The 23,678-nt window shown below is 44.0% G+C and overlaps 1 protein-coding gene across 5 annotated transcripts in view; it reads left to right on the top strand.

The window, feature by feature from the left end:
- Nucleotides 1-23,678, top strand: part of sytl5 (synaptotagmin like 5) — a 153,708-nt gene that overhangs the window by 63,228 nt on the left and 66,802 nt on the right. For all 5 annotated transcript variants that reach the window (XM_033033116.1, XM_033033113.1, XM_033033114.1 and 2 more), the window contains exon 2: nucleotides 10,390-10,867. In XM_033033116.1, the coding sequence (XP_032889007.1) occupies nucleotides 10,749-10,867 (119 nt within the window). In that variant the 5' untranslated portion in view covers nucleotides 10,390-10,748. The remainder of the gene's footprint in view (nucleotides 1-10,389; nucleotides 10,868-23,678) is intronic.

Raw genomic sequence — 23,678 nt, 5'->3', positions numbered from 1 at the left:
CATATGTCCGCAAGTATGGAGGGGTACCGGTACAATGAAAAATGCAAGATGGTTGTGTAAGACACAAAGGAATTTCACTGAAAAACATTCAGTTATAGAGAAAAGCCCCAGTTCTTTGGTAAATAAGGTTCTCAAATGGACGGAACCGTAAAGTATCAAGTATCCTTTATTGTCCTTTATTGTCGAAATTTCGTGCCTTGCAGTCATAACATAGAATAAAATAACAAAACACACAATAAACACAGATTTAACATCCACCACAGTGAGTCCACCAGGCACCTCCTCACTGTGATGGAAGGCAAAAGTCTTAAAGTCTTTGTCTCTTCCCTCCTTGTTCTCCCTCTGCGCTGAGGCGATCCAGGCTTCGGATGTTGTGACCCCGCCGGGTGATGGTAAGCAAGTCCCGTGGCTGAATCCGAGCTCCGCGATAGGGCCGGTTCAAACTCCGTGACCCGGGGGTCTAGAAGTGCACATCTATTAACCATTTATAAGTAGCTTTTCAGCTCCTAAAATATGGGATGATTCAATGGTACTTTGTTGTCATGTGTACCCAAGGACAGTGAAATATATATTTTTTGCATACAATTTGGGGACAATCCTACTATACATTAGACACAATCATACCAAGTACATGAGCATAAGACAGTAGACCACACGGAGTCAGCACACAAGAGTCGCCAAGCTTCTGGTACCATTCTTCTACCCGTTTAAAAATATATTAAGTGTCTTAACCTGGCCATAAAGGCCAGTGGCCCTGGCGGCAGGACTGGGTCAGGGTTACAGGGGTTGCCCTGGCCTGGCGATGTGCCGATGTAAAAGACTCAACACATTTTTATCACTCTTTCTTTCCCATTTTTCCAGGCTCTTACACACTCCTTCCAGTTGAGTCAGTGATTTACTTTGTACATCTTTAAATTTACTGTGTTGTGGATACTCTGCACTGACTACTTGCTCTTTCTATTTTTGTTTCGAGATATGGGGTGAGGAATTCTTAGCCTTGCATATGTCTATACTGCCCAACACAGTTAATTAGAAACTGGATTGCTGGATGTTATTGGGTATGTTGTCAGTGGGCTGTGCAGTTTCCATACATGATTTAAGGCCTTCATGCATACTTCAGGCAGAATAGCTGAGGTTGTGCAATGCATTTTTAATATCTGACACAGCAAAGGAATATCTAAGAAGATTCAAAATTCTTTGTTACCTAGTCTTACCAGGTTCTTGCTGTCCAAGGCCTTCTATACTCCGTATACACCCACGACTGTGCAGCCGAATACAAATCCAACTCTATTTACAAATTTGCAAACAACACCACAGTAGTGGGCCGGATATCAAATAATTACGAGACAGAGTACAGGAAAAAGATTGAAAATCTTGTAACGTGGTGCAAAGATGACAACCTTTCCCACAATGTCAGCAAGACAAAAGGGATTGTGAAGGACATCAGGAAGCGAAGCGGTGAACATACACATTGACGGCGCCAAAGTAGACATGGTTGAAAGCTTCATGTTCCAAGGAGTGAATATCACCAGCAACTTGTCCTGTACCAACCATATCGAAGCAATGGGCAAGAAAGCATACTAACAACTCTCACTAACTTCTACAGATGTGCGGTAGAAAGCATTTTAACGGGATGCATCACAGCACGGTTTAGGAACATAGCCACAAGAAATTACAGAGAGCAATCAAGACCATCCAAGACCACAAGAAATTACAGAGAGTTGTGGACACAAACGAGACCATCAAACAAACCATCTTCCCTCCCGTTGACTTCATCTACATTTCACGTTGCCTTGGCAAGGCCACCAGCATAATGAAGGACGTCTCACCCTCTACTCCCCTCTCCCATTAATAATAATAATAAATTTTATTTATGGGCGCCTTTCAAGAGTCTCAAGGACACCATACAAAATTTAGCAAGTAGAGGAAAAACATGTAAGGGGAATGGGGGAATGAAATAAATAGTAGAGACATGACTAGTACACAAATTAAAGACAGAATTCAATTCAAAACACAATATGAGGCAATTCATGCACAGATGAAAAGGGAGGTGGACGTGGGGCTAAGGATAGGCAGAGGTGAAGAGATGGGTCTTGAGGCGGGACTGGAAGATGGTGAGGGACACGGAATTGCGGATCAGTTGGGGGAGGGAGTTCCAGAGCCTGGGAGCTGCCCTGGAGAAGGCTCTATCCCCAAAACTGCGGATGTTGGACTTGTGGATGGAGAGGAGACCGGCTGATGTGGATCTGAGGGACCGTGAGGGTTGGTAGGGGGAGAGGAGGTCAGTGAGATATGGGGGGGGGGGGGGGGGGGCAGATGGTGGAGGGCTTTGTAGGTGAGGATCAGGATTTTGTAGGTGATCCGGTGGGAGATGGGAAGCCAGTGAAGTTGTTTGAGGACTGGAGTGATGTGATGCCAAGATTTGGTGTGGGTGATGAGTCGGGCGGCTGCGTTCTGGACCAGTTGGAGTCGGTTGATGTAGGTGGAGCTGATGCCAAGGAGAAGTGAGTTGCAATATTCCAGTCGGGAGGAGATGAAGGCATGGATGAGTCTTTCAGCAGCGGGAGGTGTGAGAGAGGGTCTGAGTTTGGCGATGTTGCGGAGATGAAAGAAGGAGGCAAGAGGTACAGAAGTGTAAAAATGCACACCTCCAGATTCAGGGTCTGTTTCTGACCAGCTGTAATCGGGTAATTGAACTATCCTATCACCAACTAGAGAGAGGTCCTGACCTACGATTTTATTCATTGGAGACCCTCGGACTATCTTTAATTGGAGTTTATTGGACTTTGTCCATTGATCTGTACTGAAAATTGCCTTTTGCATTAGAACTGTCTTCTAGTGTAGATGGGGCATGTTGGTCGGCATGGGTAAGTTGGGCCTAAGGGCCTGATTCTGTGCTGTGTCACTCTATATATTGAAAACTATTAAAAAATATATAACATTAGAGTGAGAACTAAATTAAATCTACAGTTAAACCTTGGATCAAAAAGAACTTGAGGCATAGAAGTATTTCAGCAGTTATAGCGTCCTACAGTATGGATACAGGCCCTTTGGCCCAACTTCTCCATGCCTGCCAAGTTGCTTCATCTACACTAGTTCACCTGCCCGTGTTCGGACCATATCCCTCTAAACCTCTCCTTTCCATGTACCTGTCCATATGTCTTTTACATGTTATATAAGATTTTTGTTTCACTGTTTTGGTACCAATTGTGAGGTAAATATCCTGGGGAGTAAATAGGCCCTACATTCCATTTCTTTACACAGACGTGAACACCAAGCTGGTTACAGCAGATGGATGAGATCAATAATTGTAGTTTCAATCAATACTTGCCATATGTCTAATATTTTGTATTAAATTCAGTGTGGCCAAATCGCTTGAAAAGTAAATAAGCTGCACCTATTTGCACAGTGATAGGTGGAGGTGGGTGAGTCATGCATGCAGATACTTTTGCAAAGAACAAAACACTCATGGTATGTTTCCTCAGATCAGGTAGTAGGAGGACATCAGGCTTCAAATTGGTCATTTGAAGGGAGGATTAGTGGGAAGCATGTTCCATGGATTGATAATGGTAGAATTTAATGGATGATTCACACTTAAGTCATTGAGCAAAATGGCTAACATCAGAATGTCAGGACATTCTGGATAGGTAGGTATCAAAATAGCTTTATTGCATTAATTTAAACAGTTAACACTTGCCTCTCTGGTTTACTGAATATTTTTATGGATAATATTAAAATGCAGCAGCTCTTTACTTTTCTGCACTGCTTTTAGTTTTTAGCTTTTAGAAATACAGCGTGGATACAGACCCCTTAGCCCACCGAGTCCACGGTGAGGAGTAATTTTTACAGAATTAACCTACAAAACTGAATGACTTTAGAACGTGGGCTGAAATCTGAGCACCCGGAGGAATCCCACACGGTCACAGGGAGAATTTGCAAAACTTTATACAGGCAGCTCCCGTGGTCAGAATCGAATCCGGATCTCTGGGGCTGAAAGGAAGCAACTCCACCACTGTGCCACCCCAAAAAGATTTGATGCTGACTGAGATCTTTGCATATATCGCTGGCAGTGCTATTTTAACATTTGTGAGATGCCCGTATATATAGTCTGCTTTTGGACGTCTGGCCTGAGAATTGGGTTGCAGGGATACCAGGGTTGGGTTGAAGGGATACAACACCAGGCTTGAGGCATGCCAGGTGTTGTATGGGACATGGAGACACAAGGGGCTGCAGATGATAAAAACGTGAGCAAAACACAAAGTGCTGGAGGAACTTCAATGAAAGCAAGGTGCCACAAGCCCTCTTTACCACCTTGTACACTTGTGTCACCACTTTCTGGGAACTATGTGCTTGTACCTCTCTGTCTCACTGCTCCACAACACTGTCATTTACTGTGTATGCCAACTCCCCTGGTTGGACAATCCTACCAATGCCATCGTAGGTAGATCATGAATTGCTGGTAGATTGGTGAGGATGTGATCAGGTAGGTTTATTCCACATGTCGGCTCACTTCCTACCCGCTGCACACCCAGTCCAGATGTTCCCTCGGCCATCTCAGCTCCAGCCACTCCAGTATAATTCTCTCCCCTTGCTGCTTTCACTTCTCCTTCCAAGCTTTGTTTGATGTGGAGGAACATTGACTCATCAACTTTAAAAGTCATTTGGACAAGTGCATGGACAAGATTGGCTTGTAGGAATATGAGCCAAGTGTAGGTATGTGGGATTAGTGTAGATGGGGCATATTGGTCGGTGTGGGCAAGTTAGGCCGAATGGCCTTTCCACTCTATATGACTCTATAACTGCTTAGGATGGTAGATGGTAACCAAGAGGTCTAATGTGTAGGAAGGACATTTGAAGGTTTCCGACCCGAAACGTCAGCCATCCCTTTTCTCCACAGATGCTGCTCGACCTGCTGAGTTATTCCAGCACTTTGTGCCTATCAACCAAGAGGTTTACATTTGACCTATGCTTGTTCTCCCTGTAACCATATGGATCTCCTCAGGTGCTGAGGTTTCTTCCCACATCCGACAACGCACAGGGCGATAGTTAAATTGGTGGTTTTTTATTGTCCCTAAGGGTACAATTGATGGGAATGGGTTTAGGATTCATGCAAAGATGTGTCCTCGGTCATTAGCATTTGGTGGGCCAAAGGGCTTATTTGATATCGCTTCGTATATCTTTCATAATTCTGCTAGTTCAGTCACTGCTGGTGCTACCGAGCCACTCTTGGTGACTGACTTTTAGATTCCCCACCGAAAGACCATTTTGCGCGTGGCTGTTCACATGGAGGAAAGCAAATTCATCAGCGGCTGGAGGATAGCAGATGTTTATAAAAGGGTGGTGGGTATTTGGAACGAGGTGCCGAGGGTGGAGGGTTTATGGAACAAGCTGCAGAGAGTGGTGGGTGTATAGAACAAGCTGTCAGAGGAGGTACCGTAGTTAAGACAAGTATTATAACATTTAAAATACAGGACGGGTATATGAATAAGAAAGGTTTAGAGGTATATGGTGCAAACATGGGCAGGTGGGACTAGCTTAGATGGGGCATCTTGTTTGGCGTGGGCAAGTTGAGCCGAAGTGCCTGTTTCCGTACTGTATGGCAACTGTGGCAGGGCTTGAATGCCATCAACTCCTATAAGGCAAAATCAGGAGGCGGCTCAATTGTCGGCGAAACATCACTCCCTGACGAGCTCAATGCGTTTTACGCACGCTTTGACAGGGAGAACACTGATGTGCCTTCCCGAGCCCCCATTCACCATGATGGTATTTTTGTCACAGTCACAGAGGCCGATGTCAGAAGATCCTTCAGGGGGGTGACCCTCGGAAAGCCCCTGACCTGATGGTATACCTGGGGTGTGTTTTAAAAGCCTGTGCGGACCAACTGGTTGGAGTTTTTATGGACATTTTCAACCTCTCACTTCTGAGGTCTGAGGTTCCCACCTGCTTTAAAAGGGCATCAATAATACCGGTGCCCAAGAAGAGCAAGGTGACGTGCCTCAATGCCTATCGACCAGTGGCACTAACGTCTGTGGTGATGAAGTGCTTTGAGAGGTTGATTATGGCGCATTTCAACTGCTACCTTGACAAGAACCTCGGCCCACTGCAGTTCGCTTACCGCCACAACAGATCAACGATCTCACTGGCTCTCCACTCCGCTCTGGACCACTTGGACAACAAAACTCATATGTCTCCTCTCAGCCCTCGGGCTCCTCCTCCTTTTTCCTTTCTTCTCCCCGCCCCCCCCCACCCCCCCATCAGTCTGAAGAAGGTTTCGGCCCGAAACGTTGCCTATTTCCTTCGCTCCATAGATGCTGCTGCACCCGCTGAGTTTCTCCAGCATTTTTGTGTACCAACAAACTCATATGTCAGGCTGTCATTCAGTGATGACAGTTCGGCATTTAATACCATCATCCCCTCCAAACTGGCTACCAAGCACTCAGATCTGGGTCTCTGCGCATCCCTCTGCAATTGGATCCTTGACTTCCTCATCCACAGACCACAGTCTGTCCGTATTGGTGGAAATGTGTCAAACTCGATAACAATCAGCACGGGAGCACCTCAAGGCTGCGTGCTCAGCCCCTTGCTGTACTCGCTCTATACTCATGACTGTGTAGCCGGACATAGTGGGAACTCCATCATCAAGTTCGCCGACGACACCACTGTTGTGGAACGAATCACTGATGGTGACGAGTCAGAGTATAGAAGTGAGATCGACTGATTGACCAAATGGTGCTAGCACAATAACCTGGCTCTCAACACCAGCAAAACCAGCAGGACTCACAATCCCGTTTATATCAACGGGACGATGGTGGAAAGGGTCAAGAACTTCAAATTCCTGGGCGTGCATATTTCCGAAGATTTTTCCTGGTCCCAGCACACTGATGCAATTATAAAGAAAGCACATCAGCACCTCTACTTCCTGAGAAGATTACGGAGAGTCGGTTTGTCAAGGAGGACTCTCTCGAACTTCTACAGGTGCACAGTAGAGATCATGCTGACCGGTTGCATCGTGGCTTGATTTGGCAACTTGAGCGTCCAGGAGCGGAAAAGAATGCAGAAAGTTGTAACCACTGCCCAGTCCATCATCGGTTCTGACCTCCCCACCATCAAGGGATCTATCGCAGTTGCTGCCTCAAAATGGCTGCCAACATCATCAAGGACCCACAACATCCTGGCCACACACTCATCTCCTCGCTGCCATCAGGTAGAAGGTACAGGAGCCTGAAATCTGGTACATCCAGTTCAGGAACAGCTTCATCCCCACAGCCATCAGACTATTAAACTCAACATCAAACAAACTCTGAACTATAACAGCCTATTGCATTTCATCTGTTTATTTTTGTGTACATATAAGGTCTATGCTATATAGACAGACTGAACTGTTCTGTATTTATGCTTACAATATTCTGTTGTGCTGAAGCAAAGCAAGAATTTCATTGTCCTTTCTGGGACACATGACAATAAACTCACTTGACTTGACTAGGAGGTTTCCTTGCCTATGTTTGATGAGGCTTCATCGGGTCTGGAGGCAGTGTTGTGCAATTCAGAAGCTGCTCTTTACCACTTGTACGCCATTACATGTGAAGACGGGAGAGTTTGGTGCCACTACATGTGGTATATATGTGGTAACTCCCCACTGGTACATGCTCCCAACATGCATGTACTCAGAGGGAACCTGAGCAACATTGTTCCACACACCTTGGTTCTGAGAACTGAAGTTCCCATCGCTTCCTGTAATCATTCTGGAATGACGAAGTTGTTTCAGGTAATTCAGAAAAAAGAAGCCTTGTGTTAAAATATATATTGTGTCTCTCTCTTGATTCATGGCCATGGAATTTTCCATATCACTGCACGTGGCAGCATTTTATTTATAAGAATCTATGACAGCAGCAAAAAGGTCAGACTGTTACCATCTGGATGTGGATAAGTTTATTCTTAATGGGTGAAAATATCAGATGCAAAAATATCAAACCTTTAAACTAACAAAATTCCATAATTATGAGATTGGTGTCTGGGAAATTCTTCTGGTGAGGGAAATAGCTGGGTCTTTTAAGCAGTTTGAGCATCTTTATTGTGATTCACAGTCGTACAACCCCGCTGTGCAACCATCACAGGTTTTATAATTAATTAGATTTACCAACAGGGTTTTCATTTTGTGTGCATATTGCGAACGTCTGCGGCAAGATGAGATTGTCAACATGCATTACTTCATGCAAGTTGATTGGCTATTCATATTAAGCTTTGAATAATAGTAGAAATGAATTAAAGTACTGTGTTTTTCCACATTTTGTTTGCCCTCAAGCAATTTTAAATTACCAACTTCAGTTTAATCTTTGTTTCACTTACATTCATGAGCCTGGGGCAAAATGATTTGCTGTGTTGTGCATTCCAAGTTTGACTATAAACCCGAAGCATACGGAACTGCAGATGCTGTTTTACGAGAAAAGTGGTGGAGTAATTCAGATGGATCCCAACCCGAATAGTCACCTATCCATATTCTCCAGAGATACTGATTGGTCAGCTGAATTACTCCAGCACTTTGTGTTTTTTTTACTTTAATCTCGCCTTGTTATGTTTTGTTATAACTGGAATGATATTGTTTCTTCCCTTCCAGTTAGGATTTGTGCTGTTATTTGCTGAGTTCCCAAGACTTTTTTAAATTTGGCTCCAAATTCTTTTCCCTGGTTTCCAAAATCCAAAATCTCAATGAAACGACAAAAGTTTTTTTTTCCCTTGTTTTCTTTTCTCAACTCCATGTAAGAATTCTGGGTTCACTCGATCTTGCCCATTTATCTTCTGCCCAACTTGTGTGCTAAAATGGTTTTCACTTCCTAACTAGCCATTAAATGATTGCCCTAATTTGCACTCTGCACAATCAGGGTTTGGAGCTGCATTCATCATCATTTGTAGAACAGTTTTACTTCTGCAAAAATTGCTCTCCAATTAGTTTGATATGCTAGATATGACCATCATTTTGTATTTAAGAGGTAACACAACCTTCAAGTTCAAGTTCAAGTGAGTTTATTGTCATGTGTCCCTGATAGGACAATGAAATTCTTGCTTTGCTTCAGAAAATAGTAGGCGTTGACTACAAAACACATGAATAAATAAACTGATAAAGTGCAATTACCAGATAATGGGTTAGTAATGTTCAGAGTTTTGTCCGAACCAGGTTTAATAGCCTGATGACTGTGGGGAAGTAGCTATTCCCGAACCTGGTCGTTGCAACATACCTTAACACATACCTGCTACTTCCTCGTATAAATATTTGGCCCTCCTGCTTTGACATGCAGAAGAACTCTCCCTCTGCTTTGGTCGATTGCCAATGCGTTAGCTATATTCTCAGAAGATCTCTCCCTGATGTGGCATTTTTCTCATGTTTAATACAATGCATTCAAGGGTGGCGCTGTGGTAGAGTTGCTGTCTTACTGCGCCAGAGACCCAGGTTCAATCCAGAGCTTTGTGCAGAGTTTGTACACTCACCTGTGACCATGTGAGCATTTTCCCGTCCTCTGGTTTCCTCCCACAATCCAAAGACATGCAGGTTTGTAGGTTAATTGGCTTCTGTAAAATTGTCCCTAGTCTTTAGGATAGAACAAGTGTATGGTGGAATCACTGGTCCTCGCAGTCTCGGTGGGCCGAATGGACTATTTACAAGCTGTATCTTTAAAACTAAAACTAAGCATCATGCCCTCTGTGCCTTTGGAGGTAGTTTTGTGCCATTCTGTGTGCATATTGCTACAAAATTTCCTGAGGCCAACAAATGCTGGAGACTTTCGTCTCATCAGTTTTGGATGGTGATGCATATAACTGTAGATGATAGAATCTTGAGTAAAACACAAAATGATGGAGTAACACAGTGGGTCAGGCAGCATCTGTGGAGGTATTGGATAGGTGACGTTTCGGGTTGGGACCCTTCAGTCGCAAGTTTGGGATAGAATTGTGCAAACCAACACTTACTCCCTTCATCAAATTGATTTACAATTTGTCATTTAAAATCTACACTAAGCTAAATAAAACTGAAGAAGGGTTTTGGCCCAAAACGTTGCCTATTTCCTTCGCTCCATAGATGCTGCCTCACCCGCTGAGTTTCTCCAGCATTTTTGTCTACCTTAAATAAAACTATAGTTATTTTAGTGATTGGGAGTAAATCATTGCTGAATTAAGTACTGTGCAAGATTTCAATTGGGTTCATAAAAATATCAATATTTTCCAAACCACCATTTAATGTTGTAAATTGTACAACTTCCAGGACCGTTGTGATAACACACTACTTCAGAATGTTTCCATTATAATTATGAACAAAAAATAAAATTCTACTAATCAATCTAGCTGATAAGAATGAATTTATAGGATTCATTTTATTAACATTTTTGTTTTCTATTTCAGCAACAAAGGTGGCTGAGGTTTACAAGTATTTTTGGCCGAGGATCAATGCTTAAGAACTGGAAGACTTGAAGTCCATTTATGTTGCTTTAAAACTTTCTACATAGGTCGTATGACTAAAGCTGTATGACCTCAAAGACTAAAGTTGAGTATCAATCCAAGATGAGTTGTCTTCGGAAGTCCTGCAGTTAATCATGTTTCTTGGGAAGACTTGTCAGATTTTCATCTTGAGTCAACTTGAGATCCAACATATTCACTTAATTGTTTCCTGAATCTCTCTGCGAGTGATTTTGTCTAAAACTCGTCAGCACTGGCAGTATCAGCAGACCTGAGAGCACAACAAACATAGTTGCTACAGAAGCATGTCCAAAAGCACTGAGGTTGTCAACCTGTCATTCCTGTTGGACAACGAAAAGGACCTGATCCTAGATGTTTTACGCCGAGATGAATTATTGAGAAAAGCTGAAGAGAAGAGAATAAGGTCAGTAATAGGAATGGCTGGGATTTGGCATTGGTGCATTTTTTTTTAAATTATTTTTAAAATGTACAAAATGTAAACATTTACACAAAACTTGGTACATTTCAATGCTCACAGAAGAACGAGATGGAAGGGCTTGTGCTTTTGTAGCTTTATGTGATGCTTTAAAATATTCCACAGCTGCATTTAATAGGTGAGGTGATTTATGTTGCATGTATTCATCTTTCGGTGATCAATTCAAAATCAAGAGAGACAAGGTACCTCCATAATGTTCGGGACAAAGACCCATCATTTACTTATTTGCCTCTGTACTCCAAAATTTGAAATTTGTAATAGAAAAAAATCACCTGTGGTTAAAGTCAGATTGTCAGATTTTGATAAAGGCCATTTTTATACATTTTGGTTTCACCATGAAGAAATTGCAGCAGTGTATATACATGGTCCCCCCATTTCAGGGCACCATAATGTTTGGGACAAAGCAATGTCACGTAAATGAAAGTAGCCATGTTTAGTATTTTTTTGCATATCCTTTGCATGCAATGACTGCTTGAAGTCTGCGATTCATGGACATCACCAGTTGCTTGGTGTCTTCTCTGGTGATGCTCTGCAAGGCCTGTATTGCAGCCATCTTTAGCTTATGGTGGCCGATTAGGAAAAGGGGAGATGCAATGAGACCTGGGTGTCATGGTACACCAGTCATTAAAAGTAGGCATGCAGGTGCAGCAGGCAGTGAAGAAAGCGAATGGTATGTTAGCATTCATAGCAAAAGGATTTGAGTATAGGAGCAGGGAGGTTCTACTGCAGTTGTACAGGGTCTTGGTGAGACCACACCTGGAGTATTGCGTACAGTTTTGGTCTCCTAATCTGAGGAAAGACATTTCTTACAGGAAACACAGAAAACACAGGAAAGAATTCTTGCCATTGAGGGAGTACAGAGAAGGTTCACCAGACAGTTTTGGTCTCCTAATCTGAGGAAAGACATTTCTTGCAGGAAACACAGAAAACACAGGAGAGAATTCTTGCCATTGAGGGAGTACAGAGAAGGTTCACCAGACTGATTCCTGGGATGTCAGGACTTTCATATGAAGAAAGACTGGATAGACTCGGCTTGTACTCGCTAGAATTTAGAAGATTGAGGGGGGATCTTATAGAAACTTACAAAATTCTTAAGTGGTTGGACAAGCTAGATGCAGGAAGATTGTTCCCGATGTTGGGGAAGTCCAGAACGAGGGGTCACAGTTTAAGGATAAGGGGGAAATCTTTTAGGACCGAGATGAGGAAAACTTTTTTCACAGAGAGAGTGGTGAATCTCTGGAATTCTCTGCCACAGAAGGTAGTTGAGGCCAGTTCATTGGCTATATTTAAGAGGGAGTTAGATGTGGCCCTTGTGGCTAAAGGGATCAGGGGGTATGGAGAGAAGGCAGGTACAGGATACTGAGTTGGATGATCAGCCATGATCATATTGAATGGCGGTGCAGGCTCGAAGGGCCGAATGGCCTATTCCTGCACCTATTTTCTATGTTTCTATGTTATGCTTGTTTTGGAGGCTAGTCCCTTTCAGTTTTCTCTTCAGCATATAAAAAGGCATGCTCAATTGGGTTCAGATCGGGTGATTGACTTGGCACTCAAGAATTGACAATTTTTTAGCATTGAAAAACTCCTTTGTTGCTTTAGCAGTATGTTTGGGATCATTGTCTTACTGCTGAATAAACCACCGGCCAATGAGTTTTGGGGCATTTGTTTGAACTTGAGCAGATGGAATGTGTCTATGCACTTCAGAATTCATTATGCTACTACCATCAGCAGTTGTATCATCAATGAAGATAAGTGAGCCAGTACCGTCAGCAGCCATACATGGCCAGGTTATAACACCCCCACCACTGTGCTTAACATTTTTTTTGTCGCCGGTGGATTTTGAAATGTTCAAATTCTTTTGGCGACCCTGATACGTCAGTCAATGACGCCAGCAGTCGCCGAAAAAATCGCCACGTGGAACAGGCCCTTAACTAAATGCTATATCAAACTTCCATGCAGATTTTTAGTACTACCTGCATGGTATTTTGATATAGCATTTAGTTATGATTGTGTATTTATTTCCTCCATGTAAACCAGACTAATTTAACATGGTGCCATAAGACTGATAAACTAACCCTGTTAATGAATGTTAATTCACATTTAACATTTTAAATGTGAAGCAATAAAAGAAAAAGTGACATAATTCCCAAACTAGTTGAAGTATGGGTTGTGGTTATTGTAATTATAACCAGGTTAATGCATAATTTGCTGCTGTCCCAAATGGCATGGATGGAGCAAAGATTTCACAAAGGCCTGCATGTTTTTGTGATTGGTACTTGGAAATTAAATGACACTCTTTTCCACTTTCATAGCATTATATGATCTACTGTTCTAATTGAAACTGAACAAAATAACTTTGGGGAGGGATCAATGTGGCTTGGTTGATATTTTCATCAGAGACTTTAGAGATACAGCATGGAAACAGGCCCTTTAGTCCACTGAGTCCACGGCAACCAGCGATCACCACAAACACTAGCCAATTAACCTACAAACCTGCACGTCTTTGGACTGTGGGAGGAAACCAGAGCACCTAGAGAAAATCCATGCCGTCATTTTGAGAACATACAAACTCCACACAGATAGTCGGGATTGAACTTGGGTTCTGGCGCTGTAAGACAGCAACTTTACCACTGCAAACAGCTCTACCAAAGATAATTATTTACAGATCAAAGAAATGTTAGTGCTCTCAAAATTAAAATTGACTAGGAATTTGATGTTGCAATAACAACTGAACTTGGACCATTCACCATTATTACTGACGGAAGCAAATCGGTAGTCTACCCATGAATATTAACTACATAGTCTTCATTGGCACAGAAACGTTCAATCCAACTGGTGTTCATACTCGTTATGAGTAAATTGCAAACAAGATGGGCATTTCTTTGGACTTTCTCTTTAATTTATCACTTAAAGAGGCTTGTAAATAATGTTTGCTGGCAGACCAGTTTTTAATTTTAGCACGGAAATAGACTCTTCATCGATCACCAACCATCGGTCAACCTTACACTAGTTCTATGACCTACACACTAGGAGCAATATTTACAGAAGCCAATTAACCGACAAACCTGCATGTCTTTGGAATATGGGAGGAAACCGGATCACCCAGAGAAAATTGACAAGAGTCACAGGGAGAATGTACAAACTCCGCACAGACAGGACTAGAAGTGAGGATCGAACCCGGGTCTCTGGCACTATGAGACAACGACTCCACTGCTGCACCACTCGATTTAGTCCATTTTATTTGGATCTGACGACAAACTGATTGTTCTCAAAAAGTATGCAATATTCTTTGTATATTTTTGCCATAACTTTTGTCTCCGTCTCCCCCAGCTGGCATTTCCACTTTCTTTTATTTTCATCTAGACAATGGAATATTTTAGATTTTAATAAACGGCAAAAAAAATTTAACGTTTGAGGATTTTATGCTACTGACTCTGGGTTTATAGTATCCTTCCATCCCCAGCCCCTGTATTCTCATCTCCTATCCTTGAGTCCTGTATTATCCCCTTTTTTCCCCACCCACCCCATCCTCTCCCACCCATATCTCTCCCTCCAACTTTACATTTCACTCCTCTAATTTCCATATCTGATATACTCTGTCTCCTTTTCACCTCGAGTCTTTATCTCTCAACTGACTTGCTTTCATGTCCCCCCCCACATCCCCCCCCCCCCCCCCCCCACACCCTCCCACATCACCTATATCCACCTCACACTTCTCTCTTCCAGCTTTCTCTCCCCCTATTCCATCAGTCTGAAGAAGGGTCCCGACCCTTTATTTTATCTTAAAGGAAAGTAAATTTTTGTCATTACAGTTTTATCTTCTATTTCTTTTATGCTCATGTCATGTCAATAAACAATACTGGGAGAATGCTCCAGTTCTCCAGAAATGAGTTATTAATGAGATTACAATTTTAAAAGCAGTTTTCATTGAATCACACTCCTGTGATTTTCTCTTTTTCTTGTGGTTACGGTTCATTAAACATCACTGGATAAACAGTTGTTTTGCCGCTTGGATTAAAAGGAGAACCTTCATTCTTGTTCTTCCCCCAATTCCCAAGAAACACTTCTACATACGGCAAAGGCCCCAGCATCCTGCTCCTTGAGATCAATTCACTCTCCCCAGCTGTTACCAGGCAACTGAACTATCCTTACAACAACTAGAGAGCCGTCCTATCTACCTCGTTGGAGACCCTTGGACTATCTTTGATCGTATTTTACTGGACCTTATCTTGCACTAAATGTTATTCATGTTATTTCATTTATCATGTATAAACCCGCAGCTGTTCACATTCTGCATTAATGATTTTTATTTTACATTTAGTTTATTACTGTTTTAAGATTGTTAAGGGCTTGGACACACTAGAGGCAGGAAACATGTTCCCGATGTTGGGGGAGTCCAGAACCAGGGGCCACAGTTTAAGAATAAGGAGTAAGCCATTTAGAACGGAGACGAGGAAACACTTTTTCTCACAGAGAGTGGTGAGTCTGTGGAATTCTCTGCCTCAGAGGGTGGTGGAGGCAGGTTCTCTGGATGCTTTCAAGAGAGAACTCGATAGGGCTCTTAAAAATAGCGGAGTCAGGGGATATGGGGAGAAGACAGGAACGGGGTACTGATTGGGGATGATCAGCCATGATCACATTGAATAGCGGTGCTGGCTCGAAGGGCCAAATGGCCTACCCCTGCACCTATTGTCTATTACTAGACTAAGTGGGACACGTTGGGTCCCAGCATCACACGGGAGAGCTGGTCCCCCAATGCAATATTCCACCTCTCCACTAGTTCCAATATTGGTGGCCAGTGGGGGAGGGGGGGGGCTTTCTGGAGCCCTAGTATGGGTGTTGTGGGCTGAAGGGACTGGTTTCCAGAGGGCTAGTATGGACATTGTGGGCCGAATGGATTCTTGGGCTGGCAGTTCAGTCACTCAAGCCAGTTGTGTTGGCAGCTCACTCACTCACGGCTGGTGGGCTGGCAGTTGACTCACGGCTATTCCTTGAAATTCCATTTCAAGCAGGGTGCAAGGCCACCAAATTCAAGTGCAGTTTCATACCATTTCAAGCAGGGTGCAAGGCCACTTTAGACAGCGAGTCGTGGCTTCTCCCTCCTCCATCTTGCAGAGACTGAGCCATGCCCACACTTCTGGGTTTTATAGTCCCCCCCCCTCCCATCAGAAGGGGCATGGCCTTCATGACGTGATTGACAGGAGATAGAATCTCAACATTTTTTAAACACTAATAACTCTTTTATTTTTCCTCAATGGGAAAAATCCTCTGCACCTGATGAGCGGAAGGGGACTGAGTAAGATGGCCAAAAATCACAGCCGTACGTGGTAGCGTTTTTTTTATAATCAATATAAAGCGCAAAGAGGAAGTGGTCAAGATTAGACTTTTAATTATATAGAAGGCAAGGCAACTTTAATTAGACAAGGCAACTTTAATTAGACAAGGCAACTTTAATTAGGCAAGGCGACTTTAATTAGGCAAGGCGACTTTAATTAAGCTACACAGCTTTAGAATTTCCAAACCAAAGGCAACACTGCTTGTGTTGATTGCTATTCGCAGCTCAGACTGAGAGACGTGACCCTCTTGTTCCCCCATCTTGCAGAGACTGACTGAGGCACTCAACACTTCCGGGTTTTATAGTCCGTCCGGAAGGGGCATGGCCTTCAGGAGAGAGAATCTCAACATTTTTAAAACACTAATATCTCTTTTATTTTTCATCGATGGGAAAAATCCACTAGTCCTGTGCAGCGGAGGGGGACTCTAAGTAAGATGGCCACAAATCACAGCCGTAAGTGGCAAAGTTTTTTCTAAAATCAATATACAGAACAACAGGAAGTGATCAAGATCAGCCTTTTAATAATATAAATAGATTGTCACGTGTACTGCAGTACAGTAAAAAGCTTTGTTTTGCATGCTGTCCAATCAAATCAGATAATATTGTGCATAAATACAATCAAACCAAAATCATGTTGCTTCAGGAGGGCTAGTGTTTTGTCGAGCATGTCTGGCACTGGCTGTTTCCCTTTCTCTCTTCAATCTTCCGCGAAAGATACAGGAGCTTGACCTCAAACATCCGAACCAAAAAACATATTCCACACTGCTCTCTGATTCCTGACCCAATCATTTGTTTCACACCCTCTTGCCAGAGGTGGTGCCATATAATCGTACTCTTTACTTTACTTTACTTCTTTCAGTTATTCCGTTATTGTACGTAAATATTCTTTTGAGCAATTCAGACCTTGCACTGCATTTCCTGCATCATTCTGCTGTTTTTGCACTACAGGTGCACAACCTTTTATCCGAAGATCCAAATAACGAAAAGCTCCGAATAGCGGACATTTTTTCGGTCCTTGAAGAAAGGTCCTTGAAGACGTTCACCGAGGGCGGCCCGCAGAGGTGACAGCGGAACCTCCGGTCGGTCCTCGAAGAAAGGGGAACTAAATCCCCATTCATAAAAGAGAAGGTGAGGGTATATTGCGCGGGAGGGTTAATAATTGACAATCTGCTGCTGCCTGCCCGCTGAGTTAAAAAGTTCCCACGGTAGACTCACGATACACAGTGTATCGTAAGTCTTGCGTGGGAACTTTTTAATTCAGCGGGCAGGCAGCAGCAGATTGTCGCTCCCTTCAGTTTCACCCCACCTACACCCCTCTGCTTCCCGGCCATGTGTGTGACCCCTTGCCTCCCCTCTCCAGCTCCCCGCCCATTGCACCGGCGCGGGGGCTTTGCACTGTCTTCACGTCGGCGATGCCAGCAGGTCAGTGGCAGTCACCGGAGACGTCAGGACCAACAGGACACCGACCCCCAGGCCCACTGCAAGCACGGAGATCACAGAGACCCACAGCCAGCAGCAGCCCAGCCCCGTTCCAACTCCAGAGGAAAACTGCAAACTGGCCGGAGACTTCAGGACCACCAGAAATCGCTCCCCGATGGGCCGCTACGGCGACAAGTGGCAGTTCGCCCACAGCCCGAGCTGTGCCCCCTCATCGGGACACCGACCCCCAGGCCCACTGCAAGCATGGAGATCCCAGATCAGCAACTCCAGCCCAGCCCCGCTCCAACTCCAGAGGAACCCGTAGGGGCAGAAGCTGATGGTGTGCAAGGTGCGTCTTGTTCTTGGGGTGGCGGATGAGGGGGCGCAGCTCGGGCTGTGGGCGAACTGTCACTTATCGCCATAGCGGCCCATCGGGGAGCGGATTCCTCTGGAGTTGGATGGGGAGGGGGGTATTGTGCTGTTTGATCGCCCCCTGCTATCCCAGGGACAGGGAGACACAGCGGCTTTTGAGACTGGTGGGCAATCACTTCCAAAGTTCTGCCCACACAGTCAGTACACCTCTCCTACACTGCATTTCATACAAACATTTAATCTGCAAGAAAAAACTACATTGAAGACTCAAACTCGCGACCGAGTAACTGCCGGGATCGAGGTGCAAACTCGCGACCTTGCGGATACGAGCCGAGCACTCTACCACTGAGCCAGCCGTTAAAATCTACGCTAAAAATCTTCCATTCCGAAGGCCGAAAAATTCCGATTACGAAAAGTGTCTGGTCCCAAGGCTTTCGGATAAAAGGTTGTGCACCTGTATTTATTGTATCTATCATTACTGTTTACGATTTGAGCTTCATGTGAGCAAGGAATTCCATTGCACCCTGGCGTTAATGACAGTAACCGTGTCTGGATCTGAAAGAAGAATGTTGCATCTCCAGTTAACGTCAATCCGTTTTTGAATGAAACATAATCTTTTTATTTCAATTCAATCTACACAAAGGTAATTTGGCATGAGCTTGCCTATTTACATTTCTATAATTTGATTCAGAAATGCAACATTCTTTTTGCCTTGTTCTGAATTCTGCTGCTGCACAGTAATAATCCAGCAGGATAAGAAAGGGTGTAGAGAAGATTTACAAGGATGTTGCCAGGACGGCCTGAGCTATAGGGAGAGGTTGAGCAGGCTGGAACTTTATTCCTTGGAGTGTAGGAGGATGAGCGGTGATGTTACAGAGGTGTATAAAATCATGAGAGGAATAGATCGGGTAAATACACTGACCTGAGGGGTAACTTTATTTGCACAAAGCGTGGAGGGATTTGCCGGAGGAGGTCGTTGAGGCAGGTACTATCACAGCATTTAAGAAACATTTTGACTGGTACATGCAGGGCCGGCGTTAAGCCGATTTGACCGATTGCTCCCAATTGGGCCCCGCGCCTAATGGGGGCCCCGCACTAATGTTCAGTATTTCGTACGGAAATACGAATTCTCTTTGTTAAATAAAGATTTTTTTTAATTCGCCATCCGTATTTTTTTTAAACGAACATGCATAACAACCGCTGCACGGCCATCATACACAAACGTTTTGTTAACTAGTGCTGTTAGCACTTCTTAACGGTAAGTAGTTAACACCTTGTTATGCGATGTCATGAATCTGCATCTATCCACATTCCTCAGTAAATGTTATAGTGTTTTGAACAAGTATTAATGACGCCGTGTTCAAAAGGGAACTGCAGATGCTGGAATATCGAAGGTACACAAAATTGCTGGGGAAACTCAGCGGGTGCAGCAGCATCTATGGAGCGAAGGAAATAGGCGACGTTTCGGGCCGAAACCCTTCTTCAGACTCATTTAATGACGCCGTGTTCCTTTGAATAAAATTCACGCGGCGTCATTAATACTTGTTTAAAACACAATTACATTACTGAGGAATGTAGATCGATGGCACGTTGAGAATTTCATTTAACTCACCATCATGAGTGAGGGCCCCGGACCGCGAGAAGGGGCTTCTTCCTGGTGTGCAGGTTAGTCATTCACCTACCGACCCACGTTGTGTCTCTCTGTCTTTTGCTCACTCCCTCCCTCCCTCTTTCTCTCGCGCTCTCTCTCCCGCTCCCCGTCTCGTCTCTCTCTAGCTCTCCTACTCCCTCTCTATCACCCTGTCCCCTCAGCATTCCCGGAATCATTGATGTTTAGCGGTAGACAAAAATGCTGGAGAAACTCAGCTGGTGAGGCATTCGCCTGGCCTGCTGAGTTCCTCCAGCACTCTGTGTTTTTTGTTTGGCTCTGAAGTTGAAGGTGGCTCAGCGGGACGGGCAGCGGCTCTGGGGAGAGGGTTGTTTTTCTGGTCGAGACCCTTCTTCAGACAATCACAAGTTCGGTCTGAAGAAGGGTCTTCTCTCCAGAGTCGCTGCGCTGCCTGTCTGCTGAGTTACTCCAGCTTTATGTCTATCTTCAATTTCAGAGAAATACAATTTCTCACGGGGGGCTTATAACGTCTCTAAACCCCTCTGGGACCCTCTGAACACCTCTAAACCCCCTATTTCCCTCTATTCCCCTCTAAACAATTGTAAACACACCTGAACCCATCTGAAGCCCTCTAAACATCTCTAAACCGTTTAAACCCCCTAAGGCCGGCCATGCACGCACACACACACACGCATACACACAAACACACACACTCAGTCACACAGACACAGAGACACAATCGCATACACTCATAAACACACACACACACACACACATTCAATTTTTCAAAGTGCCGCTCATTTTATTAGATGTGTGACACTTTCATATAGTTTTTCAAAATTTTAGTATATCAAGCATTTAATGTTTTTTTTGGTTAAAGACGAGCATACTACACGAAATATAAACATACATAAATTTTTACTTTTCTAGAGTTGGGGCCCCGCCATCAATTTTCTAATTGGGCCCCGCAATTCCTAGCACCGGCCCTGGGTACATGGACAGGATTTGTTTAGATATGGGCCAAACATAGGCAGTTGGGATTAGTGTAGATGGGGCATGTTGGTCAGACAATCATGGCTGATCTATTTTTCCATCTCAACCCCATTCTCCTGACTTCCCCTTGTAACCTATGATGCTTTTACTAATTAAGAACCTTTCAATCTCCACTTTAAAATAACCCAGTGACTCAGCCGTCTGTGGCAATGAATTCCATAAATACACCACCTTCTGGTCACAGATATTCCTCCTGATCTCCATTCTGAGGTGGGCATTAGGCATTCTGAGATAGAACTCCATTTGAAGGGCCAAACTGCAAAGAAAATCCAAATAAGGTGACCAATAACTACCAAACCAAATGATGCAACATAATTAAGGCGCTGCACTAATTTGGCATTCCATTTGAGTATCTGATAGTTAAGCCAATAATAAACAGTGCAATGGGCAAATGCTGAAACACTTGCTACAAGCATGTAGTAATCCTGACTCATTTTGGTCTGATGCATTGTGCCCATTTGCAAAATAAATTATTTTCTTATAGACATTGTAAAGTTTGTTGTTTATATCCTTCATTATAACATGTTTAAGAGATTGGCCTACAGCCCAGACCATCACACAAACCAACCTCCCTCTTATTGACTCCATTTGTACGTCACGCTGCCTCGGCAAGGCCAGAAGCATAATCAAGGACGAGTCACACCCTGGACACTCCCTCTTCTCCTCTCTCCCATCAGGCAAAAGGTATAGAAGTGTGAAAACGCACACCACCAGATTCAGGGACAGTTTCTTTCCAGCTGTTATCAGGCAACTGATCATCCTCCCGCAACCAGAGAGCAGTGCTGAACTACTATCTACCTCTTTGATGACCCTTGGACTATCCTTGATCAGACTTTGCTGGCTCTACCTTGCACTAAACATTATTCCCTTATCATATCTCTGATCTACAGTGTATCTATATACCGTAAATAGATCGATTGTAAACATGTATTGTCTTTCTGCTGACTGGTTAGCATGGAACAAAAGCTTTTCATTGTACCTCGGTACACGTGACAATAAATTAAACTGAGGTTTAGAAGGTTCATGAAGGCCTAAGATTTTCTGAACGAGATTTGAAGTTGATATATTCTAATGAAGACTCGCAGTATATCAAAAAGCCATAAAAATTAGTAAATGTCAAATAGTTCGCTGAAAGTTTGTTGCCTTGATATTCACTTGAACTATGTTATAATGTGTATAATTTGACATTGAATCGGAAGTCTGACCAACACAAATGGTTTTGTGGTCGAAGAAAGGCACTTTCAACTCTCTTCAATAAACGTTTTGTAGTTGTATTCAGTTTTTTTTAACCACACCCAGCTATGAAGACATCCAAAGGAATGTACATATTTCAGATAATTTTCAAAGTGCTCCATGTTTTGTAACTCTCCCAAAATATCTTCCTCCCCTATAATGGCATGTCTCAGTGATTGCTGTGTGGTGTCTAGGCTATTTAATATATGTCGTTCAGCTTGCAATAGCCTGCAAGGGATCTTGTGTTTTAAGCATTTACATCAATGGTGCTGCTGTGCTGCTTAAATGTCACTGTTAAAATGCCGGGCCTTTGGTCAGCATCTTGCTTGTAACAGGTTTAAATGCACAAGCAGTCCAGAGGTAAAGGTCTCTTACATCAAAATAGCACGTTTGTGATTTATAATTGTTCCTCAGTTTAAGAAGTGGTGGAGTCATGGCATGAAAACAGGCCTTTCAGCCCAACTTGCCTATGATGCCCCATCTGCCACTGTTCCCACCTGCCCAAATTTGGCCCATATCCCATCCATGTACCTGTCCAAATGTCTTTTAAATGTTGTTATAGTACCTGCCTCAACTACCCCCTCTCGTAGCTCGTTCCATATACCCACCACCCTCTGTGTGAAAAAGTTGCCCTTTGCGTTCCTATTAAATCTTGCCCATGTCACCTTACACCTATGTCCTCTGATTCTTGATTTCCTCTACCCTGGGTAAAATACTCTGTGCATTCACCTTTTCAATCCCCCTCATGATCTTATACACTCTGTACTATCCAGTTCATAATTCACTGACTCTCGATAAAAGACAGCATTCACCTTACCTCTTTCCCTCATGATCTTGCACAGCTCTGTGAGACCACGTCTTATCCTTGTGCACTCCAAAGAATAAAGTGCTAGCCTGCCCAAGCTTAATTTGAACCCAAGTTGCAAATATTCAGCTTCCAATAATCTGTTCCAATACATGTATTTGGGTCAAAGTAGATGTTCACTTCATAAGTACGATCACTTCTAGGCATCATGCCTGAGCAGGATCCAGGCTCAGGGGAACAATGCAGGGAATGTGCCTCGGCAAGATTATCTCACTAACTTCATCTGGAGAGGAGCTCCGACCGCCAGGCCATGGCCTACATCATCCAGAAGCCGCGGACTGCGGTGCTTCCGGCTGGTGTGGCATCCAGAGCCTGGGATCCCTCGTTGGGGCCCCCGGAGGAGAAGAGCTCCGACTGCCGGCCCACGGCCTACTTCTACCGCGGGCGCACTGGAGACTTACCATCCGGAGCAGGGTCCCTCGCCAGGGATCCCTGAAGAGGAGCTCCGACCGCTGGCCCTGCGGTCTGCGGTGCTTCTGGCTGCAGCGCGGCGGGGACTTTAGATCTTCGACCGCTGGCCTGCGGCCTACACCATCTTGAAGCCGCGGTCTCCGGTGGGGAGGCACTGATTCATGACTTACCTGGACTTGCCTTGTCTGCACATCTGGACGCCCGCAGCGGTGACATCGGAGGGTTGAGGTCCCGACCACAGGGGGGGAAATGGAGGAGGACTGACCAAATTTTGTGCCTTCCACCACAGTGATGAATGCTGTGGTGGATGTTTGTGTTAAATTTTTATTGTGTATTGTGTGTTCTTTTTTTATTGTACCGCTGCCGGCAAATTCATTTCACTGCACTTTATGTGCATGACTTGACTTGACATCGACTTCAACTGGGTACAATGCCTGTTGAA

This window comes from Amblyraja radiata, chromosome 14, assembly GCF_010909765.2.
Source record: "Amblyraja radiata isolate CabotCenter1 chromosome 14, sAmbRad1.1.pri, whole genome shotgun sequence".
NCBI lineage: Eukaryota > Metazoa > Chordata > Chondrichthyes > Rajiformes > Rajidae > Amblyraja > Amblyraja radiata.
This window is presented reverse-complemented; position numbering and strand designations above follow the sequence as displayed.